This window comes from Desmodus rotundus, chromosome 4 (genome assembly GCF_022682495.2).
Source record: "Desmodus rotundus isolate HL8 chromosome 4, HLdesRot8A.1, whole genome shotgun sequence".
Lineage (NCBI taxonomy): Eukaryota > Metazoa > Chordata > Mammalia > Chiroptera > Phyllostomidae > Desmodus > Desmodus rotundus.
In genome coordinates, this window is record NC_071390.1 from 25,776,314 (window position 1) to 25,794,397 (window position 18,084).

Below are 18,084 nucleotides of genomic sequence, written 5' to 3' on the forward strand. Positions count from 1 at the left end.
AAGGGAGTTTAAATGCATATTACTAAGTGAAAAAAAAAACAATTTGAAAGGCTTATATATTATGATCCCAACCGTATGACATTCTGGAAAAGGCAAAATTATGGAAACAATAAAAAGATCAGTGGTGGCCAAGAGTTGGGGGTGGGCGAGGGTGGTGTGTGGGGACAGTTGGAGTTTCATGGAGGATGAATTAATGGAGTATAGAGGATTTTTAGCGGTGAAAATACTTGGTATGAAACCATGATGAATACCTAATTAATGTATATACCACCAAGACTGAACCATAATGTAAGCTATGGACTTTGGATAATTATGAGTCAATGTAGATTCATCAATTCTAACAAATACACCACCCTGTTGGGGGGATGTTGAAAATGGAGGAACTGTACACGTGCGGGGCCCAGGGGTACATGGGAAATCTCTACCTTCCTCTCAATTTTGCTGTGAAACTGCTCTAAAAGTCCACACACACACACACACCCCCGTGGCAGTGAGGTAGGGTAGCAGCAGGTATCTTTCCCATAGGAAGCCAGAGCCTGGTCTTGCTTTCTTTCAAATGACTATACCTTTTTTTTTTTTTTACTCTACGTATTTTAAAATGGATATTGACTGATCATGAAACCAAGATAATACTAACCTGAGTTCCAGACTATACCATTAGAATAGCTTCAGGTGCATTAGTCATATTGAGCTAACTATAAGCTGTTTGTGGCTACGAAGGTTAAGTCTTTTATCACATGCTTGAGGACAGTTGTTGATGATTAAAAACTTGTCACATGGTTCAGAATCAGCTCAAGTAAAGCTACCTGTCCTGATTTGGAATGCTTGTTGCTCTTTTTTCTTGAATTTAATCTTAAAGAGCATTGTATACTAACTGACTCTCTTAAGGGCTGTTGCTAAATCCTGCCACTGTGCCTGAGCAACTGACAACATACAGGACTAATTTAAAAGATGCTTTTTAGGAGTGTGAATTCCTAACCCACACATGCAAACCTGTTAAAATTTTACTCTTCAAACAAATTATATCTTAAGTTTTAAGTTGAATTACGTAGCAAATGATATTTGTATTTAGGTGAACAGAATATTACCACTCAACTGTTGACCCTGTTCCCTCTCACGCCCATGACTTTTTCTGCGTCCCCACTTTTCTTTGAATCAGACTTCAAATGTTCTGAAGCTTGCATTGTTTAGTAAGTTACACACTGCTAACACACTTGATTTTAGGCCCTAGGGTCCAGTGTACTTTTGAGGGCTTTAATGATTCGTGTGGAATACATGAAGGATGGACTAACGTTTCCCACCACTACAGTTATATTCCTACATCTGGAGGGCTATTACTAAGTACAATATAATGGTGATCGCAAGTTGGACATAAGTGATGTACAAGTACACATCAAATTTATATTTAAAACAAAACACCAAAACCATTTTACTGAAAACTAGTTTTATTTTAAAATTAAGTGCATAGCACTCATCTAATTCCATTGGTGTAGACTTTAGCACCATACTCGCCATTTGCAATTAATGTCATGACAGATACATTTTGGTTTGCAGTCTGTATTTGAGTAGTGTGTATTTAATGGACTTTGGTAAAGCCCTTTATACATTATCATTAATCTCTTCACAGTACACATTTAATGATGGTCCGGTAATCTCAGGAAAAAAAAAAAAAGACCTACTTTAAAGACTAATCAATAAATTAAACAAAATGAAACCTGCATTAACTCCCCCCCACCCACATCCCCCAAAGCTAGCAGTTGTGAGTTGTATTTATACAGAAACCTAATGTTTAAAAAATAGTTCTGGTTCTCCAAACACCCCATCCCATCCCACCCTGGGTATGCAGCAATAGTAACCAATTATTTTATTCTGCCCCCCCAAAATTAATCCAGTGTTCTTTAGCTTTTTTTAAATACAAACTGGGAAAGTGTTATTATAAGCTTTTAAAAAAGGCATATTCTATAACAAGAATGACATTTAAACCAATCAATAAAAGCATTTGACAATACATTAAATTACCATAGGCACCAGTTGTTGTTTCAAGTTGGGATCTCCATCCCAATATCTTACATTCATAGTATTATTGAGGTAGTTAAAATACTGAAAATCGGACTCCAGGTTGCTGGGTTCTGAACGTGAATATGAAAGATAGATTCTTTTGAACCCTCTCTCCCCCAAATAATTCAAGTTCTCTTGAGATGAGAACTACCAAAATCCAATTAGCAGCCTTCTATAAAGAGGAAAAATGATGATACTTTCAGAAAACAATTTTCATGCTTGAAAACTGCCATGTGAGTGTTCTTACCTGAGTGGTTTTGCAATTTTTATCTACCAGACTAATAAATCCACATCATGCCCTATGTACTCTAATTATAAAAGTTACCTTTGTTTTAAGGAAAGGACATTCTCTAAGAATTCACTCTGGCAGAAGCCACCCACCCACACTTATCCACTGGAGCCATCTGGATCAGTTTTTGAGTCCCTTCCCTTCCTAACAGAAGCCTTTGGGCTTAATTACTGAGACTCCTGCTGCATACCCACATCTTTTATGGTAAGTCTGTCTTCAATGCATTCTGTGGCGGCCACACACCTGCCATGCCGTTTCCCTTCTATTCAAGTGCTATTTAAAAAAAAAATACAAAAAAAGACACACCTCTAATTTTTAAATCAGAAAGCTTCCCTCCACCAAATCTCTGTTCTTCCACAGATAAGAGCACAATGCATAATATAAGTTTCAGTTATTACATGATTTTTTTCTTTTTACTTTTTAAGTTTACTCCCTCCAAACTCTTTACCCCCAAATTGCCCTTGTCGTAATGACTTATTATTGCTGTTTTCACTCATTACCAGTACAGTGAAAAGTCCCAGGGCAGTTTCTGGGGCCAATCTACTGAAAAGGGCTACTGAAATTTAGTAATCAATACCTCTGCCTGCTTGTACTGACCAGCCGAATACAAAGGTTGCCTATAAAACCTGTCTTCCATGTAACAAAGTGCTATTCTAGCACAACCTGAGAACTACCCTGGCCACATTCCTCTTCAAAAAATAAACCTACAGGACTTAATTCTAGTACTGACATTTTACAGTTATGCCTTCCCTTGAAAAAACTTTTTAGAGTAAAAATCTGAGTATAAATCAATGATTGCACTGAGAAATGCAAAACCTATGAATGATAGAAACCACCATTTCAGTCACGCTAAGCTACAATTATGTTCTCATTGGAAAATACATCCTAGCAGGAGTATTTAATCTATGTTATAAAGGTAGTTCATACTGTAACATTCCCAAAACATGTTGCATTACAGTTATGTGTTTCCAAGTAGTACAAATTCCCTGAGTTAAATGTGTTTTAATTCTAAAGATTTGAGGTTGATCACTTAGGGAAAAAACAACAAAAATTTACAGCCATGATTTTAAGAGATCTACTCCATCCTTAATTTCAGTACATAAATCTAGGTAACCTGTGCACTCTGTGACAGGAAGTTATACAGAAGCATCTAATTTTTTTTTTTTTTTTTTTTTTTTTACTGCACAGATCAGTATAGCATAGTGACTCATGACTTTAAATTTAGTCAAGAATTCATTTGCGGATTAGAATATAACTCAAACCTGCAAAAAAAAAAGAAAAAAGGAACTCTTCAAAAATTAATACTGTATGTTTCCTTCATAAAAAGAGTGTTTGGCAAGTCCACAGACAAACATTAATCTCTGATATACAAGCCAACATTAAGCCCAGAGCCTAACCACAGGTCAAATCTCAAAACAGCAAAATGGATGGAATCTGTCCAAATTTTCTGTTGTATTGAATTTTTTTTGAAATATTTGGACCATCAGCCAGGGTCTGAAATTTTTGTCACACAGGGATTTAACAGAATTTGACACACATACTGTTAAAAGTTTTTGCTTAGTTCTCCCAGGTATTCATGGTGCATTCAAAGTGATAAGTCAGTTTTCCTGGTGCTGCTATTTGAAAAGTTCTGATGCAATTTGAATTCCTTTAGAGGAGTTTACAAAAAGCTTGTCCCAGAGCTTCAAGTCACAAAACAGTCTGGATCAGGTGTTACCTTCACATAAAATCACCTTTCAAAACATGGAGTAATGCAAGGGTAATGTTCATTTATCTGATAGCTCCGGTTATAAGAAACATTCAGACAGGGCTTAACTTCTACTGGTATCGCCAGTGACATCCCAACACCAGTCTGCATGTGCCCCAGGCCCTGAACACTGGTTTGGAAGCCAGCAGGACATGTCTGTAGTGTGTAAGATGAGGTGTGTGTGGTAGATACGATCTGCTGACAGCTTGGTTGTTCTGATACAGGATGGCGATACTGTAGAGTCTGATGTGTCTGATGGAGATACTGAGGTTGCTGAAAGTGAACTGGCCTAGAGGGCTGGGAGGTTGTCTGGAACACACTTAGTTGAGCTGGCTGAGGTACTGCTTGTCCTCTTTGTTTGTTTGCTTCTTTCACATCATTATCATGAGCACTGAAAGGAAACTGTTAATGTTACTTGAAAAGAATTTGCAAGAAAGTTATGCACTACTCCCAACTCCCCCACAGCTGACTCCAAGGATTGCATGCTATACCTAGATAGCAGTCACTGTGACCATAATTTCAACAACAGTGAAATCTCACTCTTATCTTTCTAAAGGCTCCTTCCCTTGGTACAAACCTAGGGAACTGGCTGCTGGTAGGGCTTTAAAGGTTATGCCCGGCTTGGGAGGTATGTCCACAATAAGCACTTAAATGTGGCTGCTACTTTGGTGACATCCTGGGGCCCGATAATTTAAAAATGTGGAAATGAAGAACGAGGCAAGAGTTGCCTGGACTGATTTCACAGTCACGCGCTCACACAAGAGCAGCTCCTTTCCTTATCATGTACTCAGTATCATACTAGCAATGACAACCTCTACCTGGATTAACAGCCAAAGGGGCTCCCCTTCCACCGAGCATTGCTCTTATAGGAGCTTGTTCATGGCAGTAAAAGCTGTCAGAACAAATACCATAAAAGCTCTGTGCTTTTGAAAAGTTGCTTTTAGGGTCCCTTATACATGAAGGAAAACATTAACGACAAATTACAAACACAGAACAAGGGGGCTTACATCAATAGCCGTTCAATGCACTGCACTAAGAAATCCCAGGAGTAAGCAGTAAGACGATGCAGTCTTGTAGGCCACGTTGGAGAAAGACGAAGTATAATCCTTGAAGAAGCCACACATGCAGCAGCTACTAAAGAAGGTGCATAATTTAGAAAGGCATAATCTGTGGAGACATCAAAAATGAACTTAAGCAACAGAATACACAAGTCACAAGCTCACAAGTCACCTACTGCATCCACAGTGACCCACCTTGCAAAGATACTTCCAGGAAATAATCTGCATACTTGGCCATGTAGAGTTTAGTTTTTTCCAAGCAAATCATTGGCCAGCCATCATGAAGATCTGTTTCGTGTACTGCTTCAGAGAGATAATACTCGATGAAATGGGCGGCTGTTGGAAGGCAGAGGTTCCATTGAAAGGTTTCTAATAATAATAGTTCCATATGTAGCAAATTTTGTTTTGTTAAAACTAGATTCATATTAGTCATACAACCCAGGCTGTTGAGCTGCTCTAGCTTAGGCACACTATCTTCTTTTTCTTCAAATTTACCTTATAAAAAAAAAAAGGAGAGGAGGGAATAGAGATAATATTAGGCAAATGATATTACAGGTCTAGTCAGTTAAATGGAATTTGCTGTCTTTTACTACAAAAGACTTAGGTCCAAAGATATTCTTTCCCCTACCTTGGGGAGATACAATTGTGCCAGAACTCTGTGGTTGTCATATTTGCATGTTTTCTCTCCCAGTGCCTCTGTCCCTCACCCTTCTCTCCCCTAAAAAAATTGGAACATGTAAACATTTTGATCTAAGTCTTATTGTGTAAAGAAAAAAGTTACATGTGCCAATGAAAACTACACTGTCAAATCTCACCAGCTGAATCTTTTCAGTTAATTTCTTTGGCAGAGGGTGGTTGGTGTTAGAGAATTATTTTATTTTTGAATAGAAGTTTAAGGGAGTTAATGTCACAGAGTTATCTAAAACCAAAAGTAGCTAAGTGCCAAGTGCTGTCATCTCAGCATATTCTCAGCACAATCTCAATTCTGGAGAGAGACTGAGGGGACAAAACTGGATGAATATATGACACTAGCATTTTCATTCCACACAAAAAACCTGTCCTGCTTCTTCTGAATTCAAAACAGGAACCTAGCTAAGTCTGTTATAAAAAAAGGGGGGGATTACTTTATATGAACTTTTACATCTCCTTACTCAAAGCAGAAGAGGAGTGAAAACAATCTGATGGCAGAACTTCATTAGTTAAAGGCATTCACTTACTCAGGAAATACCTATCCATATGTACAATGTAAGGAATATGTTCTATAACTCCCTCTCCAGCCCCAGAATACTTTTTTAATAGAACATGTACCATCTTACACTTTAAATTCCAAGCAAGCATTTTCATATATATCATTCATCTTAGGTATTTCTAGAACTCAGGGCTGGAAAAAATTGCAACTACCAAGCACTATTGTAATTTTCCAGATGCACCAATAGAATCAAAGAATTGTCTTCAAGTCTCTTTGGGTCTTTATTCCATGGGGGTCCACGGAAAAGGGGAGATTTTAACTAAAGCCTTCTACCTTCCTAGTATTATGTTCTATTTTACGGTAGGATTTAAAACAGTCATTATATTACAATTGTTATGGATTTCTTATAATTGCTTTTATACTTGTTCAAAATGATAGAATGTTACATATTACTACATAAAAATTTTTGTTCTACTACTATAACTATTCCAATATATTTTATCCATTTAAAACATGTTTTGAAGAGCCAGAATGATTGCCAAAGTAGTAGGAACCAATGAGTTTCTCTTCCAGAAGAGATCAGTTTACACCACACGTTGAAGCTGCTCCAAAAATGGTAGTGGCCAGGGTCACTCAGCCCCGATGCTCAGTACATTGGACCCAGTGGGGTTTGTTCAAGTCAGCCTGCCCTAGGGCCAGGGAAAAGAAAGTACTGCTGACTACCTTGATCTTTGCTTAGGGAGAGGGAACTGGGGTAGAAGCTTTTGTCTCCTATGGCAGGAGATTCTAAGATCATAACTTCAAGAAGAAAGCCTAAGGAAGCAAATAATTTCTCTTCTGCTCCAGAAATTTTGAACAACTTTAGACTTACACTACTCTTAACTGAATATTGCTGCAGGCAGGAGTTAATCCAAAAAAACCTTACATAATTCATACTTTTCATAAATTTAGATAGCTCTTCCCAATTCAAACCACATCAAGGTGAATCTCACAAGTTTTCCCAATAGCATATACTTAGTGCAGCTCCAAGCACTGCAAGTGGTCTCAAGGACATGGTAATCTAGAATCACCACTGCATAGAGATACAGGAGGAACCCACTGTGTTCTTAGAGTAAGAGACGAATTCTTCAGAAGGAAACGACCTACGAATTGAGGTCAGTCCCTCTGGATGAATCATTAAGGCTTTCAGAGTGCCCTGCCATTTCTGTAGCAGCAACATGGGCAGTACACCCAAAGAAATATTGTAAAACTTTATGAGTTTATTTATATCATTCTTGAAATTCCTTTGAAGAAATATACCATAATTCCCTATTAATACAAGGATCAAGAATGTTTCATATTATCTCCCTGAAACTTTCAGTATTGAAAACAAAACTGTGTATGACCAATTTCATAGCTCAAGAAACTGAGGCAGTGAGGTTGGCCAGTTCATTTAAGGTCAAATAAATTGAGCCAAACTAAAAATGGAAGCCCAAAGGAAGGCATATGTTTGAGTTCCCAAATCCGGACACCTAGACCAAAGTATTATATTGGGCTATACAGGGACAACAACTACCAGAATAGACAGACTTCTATAATATTAAGCATCTATGGAGTTTCTATACTGGTAAAAGTACTCAGCTATTACCAGTGTGAAAGCCTTTGTATCTTGATTTGTAACATTCAAAATAAACTGCATAGTGCATAAATACCATACTTGGGATTTTTTTTTTTAACTCTCACCTGAGGACATTTTTTTAAATTGCTTTTAGAAAGAGAGGAAGGGAGGAGTAAGGGAGAAAGACATATCTTTGCAAGAGAGAAACACTGATGCGAGAGAGAGAAGTATTGATTGGTTGCCTCCCATACCACCCAGACTGGGATCGCATCAGGAGCTCCCATCAGGACCAGGGATTAACTCACAACCTTAGGTATGTGCCCTGACCGGAAATTGAACACACGACCTCGTGGTTACAGGACGGTGCTCCAACCAACTGAGCCACACAGGCCAGGGCCATACTTTGGATTTTAATTCAGGTTTAATTTTTTTTGAACTTTTTCATTATATATAGGAATATAAATACTCAGATACATGGATATGAAAGAATTTCAAAGTGTGTGACAGCATCAAAGAGAACCTGCATTCATAGCCACAGTTTTTGTTGTGCTAAATACTATGTGCATGGGTATTTTAAATCTACTTACCCACAATACCACATATAGATAACAAAGCTCAGTTTCTTCAAATGAAAGGAAATACCAGAAGCCATGTGATTATATTGACAAAGGCCCTAAACAGGAAATAAGGGCACAGGAAATTCACGTCTGCTTCCCCGAAAATAAAGAATTAGAGGACACAGAAACAAAACATCAGGTTGTCTTTCCTTTATAGGAAATGTTCAAATCAGCCCTGGAAACCAGCATAGTTTCAAAGCCAGCAGTGAATGGAAGGTATGTTGTAGTAGGGCAAGGATCAGATGTCACAGTGAGCTCTTTCAATCTACATTCTGTTCCTTTATAATGAAGTAGGGTAAAAAGTCATCCGTAATATATACCAAGAACTCTCACAAATTTATAAGACTACAGAACAATAGATAAGGAAGAGGCAATTCATAGGAAGAAGGTTCTATTCTCATTAAAAATTAAGATGTAAATCAAATCAACTGTGAGATACAATTTTTCACGTATCAGATAGTAAAGTAAAAAGCTCTGTCAGCCCAGTATTGATGAGCAAGGGAAAACAAGCACTTGTCACAAGTTTTTACTACTAAAAGCCTATAATCTCACTTTTGGCTTCATCTTGACTCCAAGATGACTTCTTACCTACCCAATATCTCAATCAAATTATCAAAAGCCTCATCTCTGAGTCTGCTTCCATGTTCTTCACAAGTTCAATGCTGATTACAGAAGCCAAGGAAAGCCAGGGTATACATGTCAAAGAGCTGGAATGTGAGAATTTCCCAGGATAAATCAGTCTTTTCTGAAATGAACCAGAACCTTAGGAATAGGGACCTAGACCAAAGATCATGAAACAGTTTATGGAAGAGCAATCACTGCAATGCTAACTTTTATATTTCCATTTCCTACCTGCTTTTTTTTTTTTTAATTTCCTACCTGGTTTTAAACATATAACCCTACTTGATTCTCAAGACAATTTTATAAGTCTTTATTTTCACTTTAGAGAGAAATAACCTGAGACTCAAAGGTTCCTGAAATTCATATTGCTAACGAGATTCAAACCTAGGCAATCCATCACTATAATCCCTACTCTACAACACTACTACCACCCTCCAATCAGATAACCTGAGGCCCTTTCTTCCCACCTCCACACTCAGGCAGCTGGATATACATTAGTACCTAGAATTTACAAACTGTGCTCCTCCATCTTTGACCAAACTACTGACAACCTCCCAATTTCTTTAATAACTAGAATCCAGCTCTCAGCTGTAAACTATTCTTCACTTTTATATAACAGGCTGCCCATCCCAAGGCAGGGAGCAGCTAGGGGAAAAGGGCATACAGAATTCAATCATTATGTGAGCAGAGAAGCATTATTTGAATAAAGTTTATGATAACTAATTGGAAAGCTGCCATTGGTATCCAAATATAAGAAGACAGAGTGTAAGAATGTAAGAAATACTGGAATGAACTCCACAAGTACAAAAGAGATATCAGGTCCTGAAAACAGGCTACCCAGTTTATTAGCATCCTAAGCGCTTCTGTGGTAGTAAAGTTACAGACTGGAATGAGGAGAGATTGCAGGCAGCTACTAAGAGACAGCTCCTTTGATTCCTTGTGCTGTACAGAATTCACAACTTAAACTCTTTTGAGCACTGCTCACTTGGGAGGGGCTGAGACTCAGGGGGATACCTATCTCACACTTTCCCATTCTTCAGTGGAGAAGAATAATGTAAAGGCAATTCTTCTGTCTCTGGAAAGAGGGGTTAGGGGGTGGCAGTAAGACAAAGGGAGGAGGTATCCAACTCTTTCAGTAATAGGTGATAAATAATTCATATTTGAACCACAATAAATACAAATCCTAAAGCCTAGCTCCTTGAAAACAAAAAGTAATTATATATTACCACATAGTTTAAATCAAATAATTTTCAATAAAATAAATTGATCATGACCTTAAACTAAAAGTAATAGATAATTTAAAAACAGGAACAATTTGGAAACTATTCTAACCAACCTTAGAGAGTACACAAATAAAATAACTTTTCCCCAAACTGTGAAAATTGCAGGAACTTGGAACCAATCCCAAGCACTGCACGGTGGCCAGAATTCTTACTAAATTAACTAGTGTCCTCAGTAAACTTTAGTAGTAACATGTATGAATATCTAGTTTATTAATCTCTAATTCATTTAAGTAAGTTACCAGTTGTTTATCCATATCTAGTGTAGTAATTCCTAATTTATTTAGTAAGTTACCAGTAAGTAAACTTTAGTCATAAATGTAAGTTGGTTTATGAACTGACTATGCATCATTCATAACTTCACAGTCCACCAAGAGGCGTACCCCACTGGCCCACACCACACATTAAGAATTGCAGGTGTAGAGAAGGGGACGCTTGGTAGTGGTAAAGGATAGTGGTGATGGCCACAGAAAGCAAACATTATTTTTCATTAATCATCCCAAATTTTAAAAATAACCTAACTTGAATATTTGATTTCTAGTGTCTTTCTACTATAACCTGGTTCACCAATATATGAACATCTGTAGGATAACAAGAAACCATTTCGTTTGTGGATTCTTACACATCTGATGTGTCAAGTATGGGTTTTTCAAATTTTACGCAAACTATTAAACCACAAAGGGCTTCATAGCCAGTGATAAACACATAGTGAACTGTACACATGACTGCTTATGAAGATGAAACCTTAATTAAAGGTTAAAGGTTAATTATAAATATACAAGCAGTACTTCATGGGCTTTCTGGGTGAGGAGTAGCAGGTGGTGTGCCTGGATCTTAGAGGACAATAGATTGAAGGAGAAATATAGATTTTTCAGGAAAAAAAGTATTCTGGTAAGAATTTGGTTCAAAATACATGGAGATACGGTTGGAAAATGAAACTGGAAAAGTGGCTGGTTCCAGATGAAAGGTTCAAAATTTTGTATTAAGGAGTTTCTACCTAAATCAAGAGGCAGTGGGAAACCTTTACTAGGGCCATGTTTCTTTATATTCAGCCAGGTTTGCAAAAGATTTGAAATTTAAAAAAAACCTTCAAGGAGACAAATAAGTAGTTGAGGTCATTAGATCAAAGGAAGAATAAGGGTAGGAAAAGAAAACTTGAGAAAAAATCAGTACCAGAAATGATACCACACAGGCCTGCATTTAAATTTATCTGCAGTAAAAGCACAACGGTGTTTTAGAAAGTACTCTGGTGGCAGGGTGTAAGGGGAATGTTCTTTAGAAAGCAGTCACACTGGATCCCAAACCCTGAAGTGAGGATTAAAGGTAAAGGCAGCAGATATTTCTAAATACTACTTTGAGGTGGGGCTTACATTTCTATTGTAATGACATGAATAATACAGGAACTTCATAATAGGTTCAACTTCAATATCAAATACAATTTTTTCACATTACTAAAAGATGAAAAACTCCATTTCAATTCCTTTACTCACCCTCTTTATCTTCAGTTAGGGTACTGACAATGAAATGACTTACAGGAAGATGTTAAGAGAAAGAGGTACCAAAGGCCAAGAATAGCGTCTGCACTGGGTAACAAGTGTGGTTCTATCTGATGCTACCTTGCAGCCTACCACAGAGTTGTGCCTATGGCATCAGCAAAGGGTTTCACATGTGCAGCAGCTGCATGTGAACCTTCGGATCTTTTTTCTTTTTTTAAACACATTTTATTGATTATGCTATTACAGTTGTCTGATTTTTTTCTACCCTTTATTCCCTTCTGCCCTGTACCCCCCACCCACCATCATCCTCCCACCGTAGTTCACATCCATGGGTCATACATATAAGTTCTTCAGCTTCTCCACTTCTCATACTATTCTAACCTCCCCCTGTCTATTTTGTACCTACCATTTATGCTTCTTATTCCCTGTACCTTTTCCCCCATTCTCCCTCCTCCCACTCCCTCACTGATAACCCTCCATGTGATCTCCATTTCTGTAAATCTCTTCCTGTTCTAGTTGTTTGCTTTGTTTTTTTAGGTTCGGTTGTTGATAGTTGTGAGTTTGTTGTCATTCTACTGTTCATATCTTTGATCTTCTTTTTCTTAGATAAGTTCCTTTAACATTTCATATAATAAGGGCTTGGTGATGATGAACTCCTTTAACTTGACCTTATCTGGGAAGCACTTTATCTGCCCTTCTATTCTAAATGATAGCTTTGCTGGATAGAGTAATATTGGATGTAGGTCCTTGCCTTTCAGGACTTCAAATACTTCTTTCCAGTCCCTTCTTGCCTGTAAGGTTTCTTTTGAGAAATCAGCTGATAGTACTATGGGAACTCCTTTGTAGGTAACTGTCTCTGCTTTTTCTCTTGCTGCTTTTAAAATTCTCTCCTTATCTTTAATCTTGGGTAATGTAATTATGATGTGCTTTGGTGTGTGCTTCCTTGGGTCTAACTTGTTTGGGACTCTCTGAGCTTCCTGGACTTCCTTAAAGTCTATTTCCTTTACTAGATTGGGGGAGTTCTCCTTCATTATTTGTTCAAATAAGTTTTCAATTTCTTGCTCTTCCTGTTCTCCTTCTGTCATCCCTATGATTTGGATGTTGGAATGTTCAAAGTTGTCCTGGAGGTTCCTAAGCCTCTCCTCATTTTTTTGAACTCTTCTTTCTTCATTCTGTTCTGGTTGAATGTTTATTTCTTCCTTCTGGTCAAAACCGTTGATTTGAGTCCTGGTTTCCTTCCCGTCACTGTTGTTTCCCTGTACATTTTCCTTTATTTCACTTTCCATAGCCTTCACATTTACCTTTATTTTGCAACCATACTCAACCATTTCTGTAAGCATCCTGATTACCAGTGTTTTGAACCCTGCATCTGATAGGTTGGCTATCTCTTCTTTGCTCAGCTGTATTTTTTTCTGGAGCTTTGATCTGTTCTTTCATTTGGGCCATGTTTTTTTTTTTTTGGTCTCAGTGCGCCTGTTAGTAGTAAGGGGCAGAGCCTTATTCACCAGGGCGGGGCAACCGATGTCACTGCATTATAATGCTGTATGTGGGGGAGGGAATAGTGACACTTGTTCCGCTCTCACTGGCTTTCAGTCACCTGCTCTGCTACCCACAAGCAAATTAGGCCCTTCTGATGCTGATTCCTGTTTAGGTGGGTTTGTGTGTGTCTAGGACCCTGTGAGTCTCTCCAATGAACTCTCCTGTGAGGTTGAGAGTTTCTCCCACTGCCTCAACCTGCACAGGTTTTTTCAGTTAGAAGTTTTGAGGTTTTACTTCCTTGGGCTGGAACCCTGGGCTGTGTTGTCTGTCTCTCTCCTCAGTTGTTCCTCCCAATTTATCTGCACTTGAATGTGGGATTCCCAGCTCTGCCAGCTGCCCCCTTGCCCTCCCTGGTCCTCCAGCCACCACCTTGCCATGAATCCTCTCTGCCCGGCTGCCCATCTCTGCCCCTCCTACTGGTCTGGATGAATGTTTCTTCTTTAACTCCTTGGTTGTTGGTTTTCCATACAGTTCAATTTTCTGGCAGCTCTGGTTGTTTTTTGTTTTTAAATTTGTTGTTGTCCTTCTTTTGATTGTGCGAAGAATCACTGTGTCTACCTACACCTCCATCTTGGCCAGAAATCGTTTATGAGAATTCACTCAGCAATAAGGGTAGAAAGATGTTTTCTTATTGTAGTTAGGAGTAAGCAATAGTTAGCTCCTATTGAAATCCTCAGTTCTTTGGTTTCTGTGCAGATGTTGACTTCATGCCTTTCTGTGGCCAACTACTTCCATATGGCAGTGCTGATGCTGTGCCCTTCACTCTACTGCAATATCCCTCTATCTTCTCTGACTGTAGAAGGGTCCCTTCAGTTCTTTAACTCATCATATAGTCAACAGAAGGTATTCTACAGAAGGTATTCTAACAAAGAGTATGATTTTATTTATTTACTTACTTTACTTATTTATTTATAGAGAGAGGAAGGGAGGGAGAGAAGGAGACAAATACTGATGTGAGAAACATCAATCAGCTGCCTCTAGTATGTGCCTCGAACAAGGACTGAATCTACAACCTAGGCAGGCATGTGCCAACTGGGAATTGAACCGGAGACATTTTGCTTTGTGGGACGATGCTCAACCAACTGAGCCACACCTGTCAGGGTGAGTATGCTACCTTTTAGACAGAGTTTCTCAATCTCAGCTCTACTGACCTAATTTGGGCCAGATATTTCTTTGTTATGGGGGACTGTCCCACCTCTACTCACTGGATCTTAGTTGCATCCTCCCAGGTTGTGATTATAACCAAAACCACCTCCACACATTGCCAAGAATCTCCTGTGGAGCACAAATGCTCCTAGATGAAAACCTCTACTTTAAGGCAATAGTTCTCAATTGCAAAGGTACATCAGAATCACCTCTGGTACCATCTCACACCAGAGTGGCCAACATAAACAAATCAACAAACAAATGGAGAGGATGCAGAGAAAAGGGAACCCTAGTACATTGTTGGTGGGAATGCAGACTGGTACGGCCACTGTGGAAAACAGTATGGAATTTCCTCAGAAAACTAAAAATGGAACTGCCCTTTGACCCAGCAATTCCACTGCTGGGATTATACCCTAAGAACCCTGAAACACCAATCCAAAAGAACCTATGCACCCCTATGCAATGTTCATAGCAGCACAATTTACAATAGCCAAGTACTGGAAACAACCTAAGTGCCCATCAGCAAATGAGTGGATCAAAAAACTCTGGTACATTTACCCAATGGAATTCTATGCAGCAGAGAGAAAGAAGGAGCTTATACCCTTTGCAACAGCATGGATGGAACTGGAGAGCATTATGTTAAGTGAAATAAGCCAGGCGGTGAGGGACAAATACCATATGATCTCACCTTTAACTGGAACATAATCAACAAAAGAAAAAAGCAAACAAAACATTACCAGAGACATTGAAGTTAAGAACAATCTAACAACAGCCAGAGGGGAGGGGGGAGGGGACAGTGGGGAGAGGGGTTTACAGGAACTACTATAAGGGACACATGGCCAAAATCAAGGGGGAGGGTGGAGGTGGGGGAGGGAGGTGGGTTTGGCTGGGGTGGGGTGGATGGATGGGGAGAAAAGGCAGACAACTGTAATTGAATAACAGTAAAAGTTTTTAAAAAAATCACCTCTGGAAATTTTTAAAGATTTAAAAAATACCCAGGCCCCATGATGTAGATTCTGAGTCAGTAGAGCTGGAGTGGCCTTTTGTTGCACAATCTTTAGGACATTTGTTGCACAATCTTTAGGACATAAGGTTTAGGCATGTATGTTTTTAAAAGACTTCTGTCCCTGGATGGTGTGGCTCAGTTGATTAGGGTATTATCCCCAAAATCAAGGGGTTGCTGGTTCAATCCCCAGAGAGGGCACATACTTAGGTTGCAAGTTCAATCCCTAGTCAGGGTGCATATGAGAAGGCAATGAATCAATGTCTCTCTCTCTCTAAAAAATTTTTAAAAAACCAAAAAAATGCAACAGGACTTCAAAGCCACATTTTAATGTCTCGTTAAGAATTATAGTACCAAGGAGAACTTTCAACATAAACTTTCTGATAATCATAAACTGGAATAAATGTAATTTGGTGATAGTTTACCAAGTTGCACATAAATTTATTTTATTACAAATAGAAATTTCAAATCATGTAGGTCAGATTCATACTTACTTGCTAGAAGCAGACAGGAAAGTGCAACTAAATGCAACTGCTGGATAGAGATGTCATACCGATCCATAAACAAGTCCAGCAAGTAGACTGCAAGATGTCGGGCAGAAGGGCAGAGTGTGAAGCGATTGCTCACAATGGCAATCAAGTCAGCAAAATACCTTCTGAGACTTAGCTGAGGGGACTGGCCTTTGTAGGAGGGCAACTTCAGCTCCTAAATCAAGAGTAACAAAATTTAGTTAAATACCCTATAGGAGAAGTATTCCCACAATGCAAAGATCACTTCCCCCCAATATATTAGCGTTACAAGAGCCTAAAGTTCACTTTTCTTGAGTGAAACAAAAATGAAAAAGTTGAGTGGAAGAATAATGAATGACTTTTAAAACTTAAACTAAACTTTTCTTCTTATCCTTAACTACCTCTGACATGACTGATTATAGGTGTTTCTTGGATTATGAAATAGATGTATTCAAGTAACATTTTCAATATGGGAATCCTATTTTCTCTAACAGGTGTTTTCAGAAAAACAGCCTGCTCAAAACCCAACCATACCATACACACGTACACCCTCCAAGAAGCTCAGAGCTTTTGGTGAGAAGGTAACAGGTAAGTGGATATACTCCTAGCATGTCACATACTATATTATACTTGCAGGGATGTGGACGATAGAGACTAGTATTCACTCACGAGTATCTTCTAATATATCTCCCGTTCAACAGTTTTATGATGCCTCCTTTGCCATCATCCTCTCATAGACCTAAAGTTCTTCCCATCATAACTGTTCAACTTCAGAATTAAATAAACTTGTGTTTTAAAAATTAGAAAATTTCTATAAGTATTCAGAGCACAGAGAAAGATGGAAAGGTTCTAAGTTCATTTTATGAGATGAGCATAATAGCAATACTAAACCCAATAGGTATTATAATAGAAGTATCATGGAAAGAACCCTGAAAGCACAGGAGAAAAAAAAGATAAATTATACTTCATCAAAATTAAAACCTTTTGCCCTGACCAGTGTGGCTCAGTTGGTTGGGCATGATCCTGCAAAGCAAAAGATCACCAGTTCAATTCCGTCAGGGCACATGACTGGGTTGAGGGTTTGGTCCCCCGAAGGGATGCAGACAAGAGGAAACCAATGTTGCTCTCTGATATTTCTTTCCCTCTCTTTCTCCCTCCCTTCCCCCCTCTCTAAAAATATAAATAAATAAAATCTTTTTAAAAAATGAAAATCTTCTGTGCACCACTGGACACTATCAAAAAAATGAAAAGGCAACTCACAAAATGGGGGAAAATACTTGCAAATCATGTATCTGATAAGGGGTTAATATCCAGATTATATAAATAACTCTTGTGGGGGAGGATGATATTTGTAAGATGGCGACAGAGTAGGAGGATCTTTCTCACACCTCTTCCCAGAAACACACTGGAAATAAAAATAAAGAGGGGAACAACCACCCAAAATAAATAAACAAAGACTAACTGAAGAAGAGACTTCTAACCAAGGATGGGCAGAAACAACCTTGCGACCGGTAGGATGGGTGGGGACGCAAAAGGGGACAGCCAGCTCCCATGGGTGGCAGGCTGAGGATACATCATGCCTGTGTGAGCTTCCCCCTGAGAGGAGTGAAGCCTAGACCCCAGACTGGGTTCCCAAGCACAGAGCACCAATGCCAGGATCGGCCACCCATGTAGCATCCAGTGGTGAAAGGCCATGGGATTTTCCTCTGCCTGGGAGAGACGGGACCTGCTAGAGACAAAGCCACTTTTTTTTTTTTTTTTTTAAGGAGCAAAAGCACAAATTTCTCATTCACAGTCACTCACCTTGGGCTATGGCAAAGGGAAGGCAGCATGGACTGGAATTGCCTGAGGAAAATCTGGAGTGGGAGGCATCAGGAAGAGACATGGGGGAGCAGTTGCTGGGATTCCTATGCTGGGACACACCTCCACACCGCA

General features: G+C 38.9%; 1 protein-coding gene across 3 annotated transcripts in view; it reads right to left on the bottom strand.

Moving 5' to 3' along the window:
- Positions 1-1,427: 1,427 nt before the first annotated feature.
- CCNJ (cyclin J) overlaps positions 1,428-18,084 on the bottom strand; it is a 34,092-nt gene continuing 17,435 nt past the window's right edge. The window contains exons 3-6 of one of the 3 annotated variants that reach the window (XM_053922131.1): positions 16,135-16,345; positions 5,348-5,488; positions 5,102-5,261; positions 1,428-4,485 (exon numbers count right to left, since the gene is read on the bottom strand). In XM_053922131.1, coding sequence (XP_053778106.1) covers positions 4,077-4,485; positions 5,102-5,261; positions 5,348-5,488; positions 16,135-16,345 — 921 coding nt within the window. In that variant the 3' untranslated portion in view covers positions 1,428-4,076. Of the gene's footprint in view, positions 4,486-5,101; positions 5,262-5,347; positions 5,648-16,134; positions 16,346-18,084 lie in introns of all 3 variants that reach the window. The other 2 variants (XM_053922130.1, XM_053922129.1) reach the window with 2 other exon arrangements.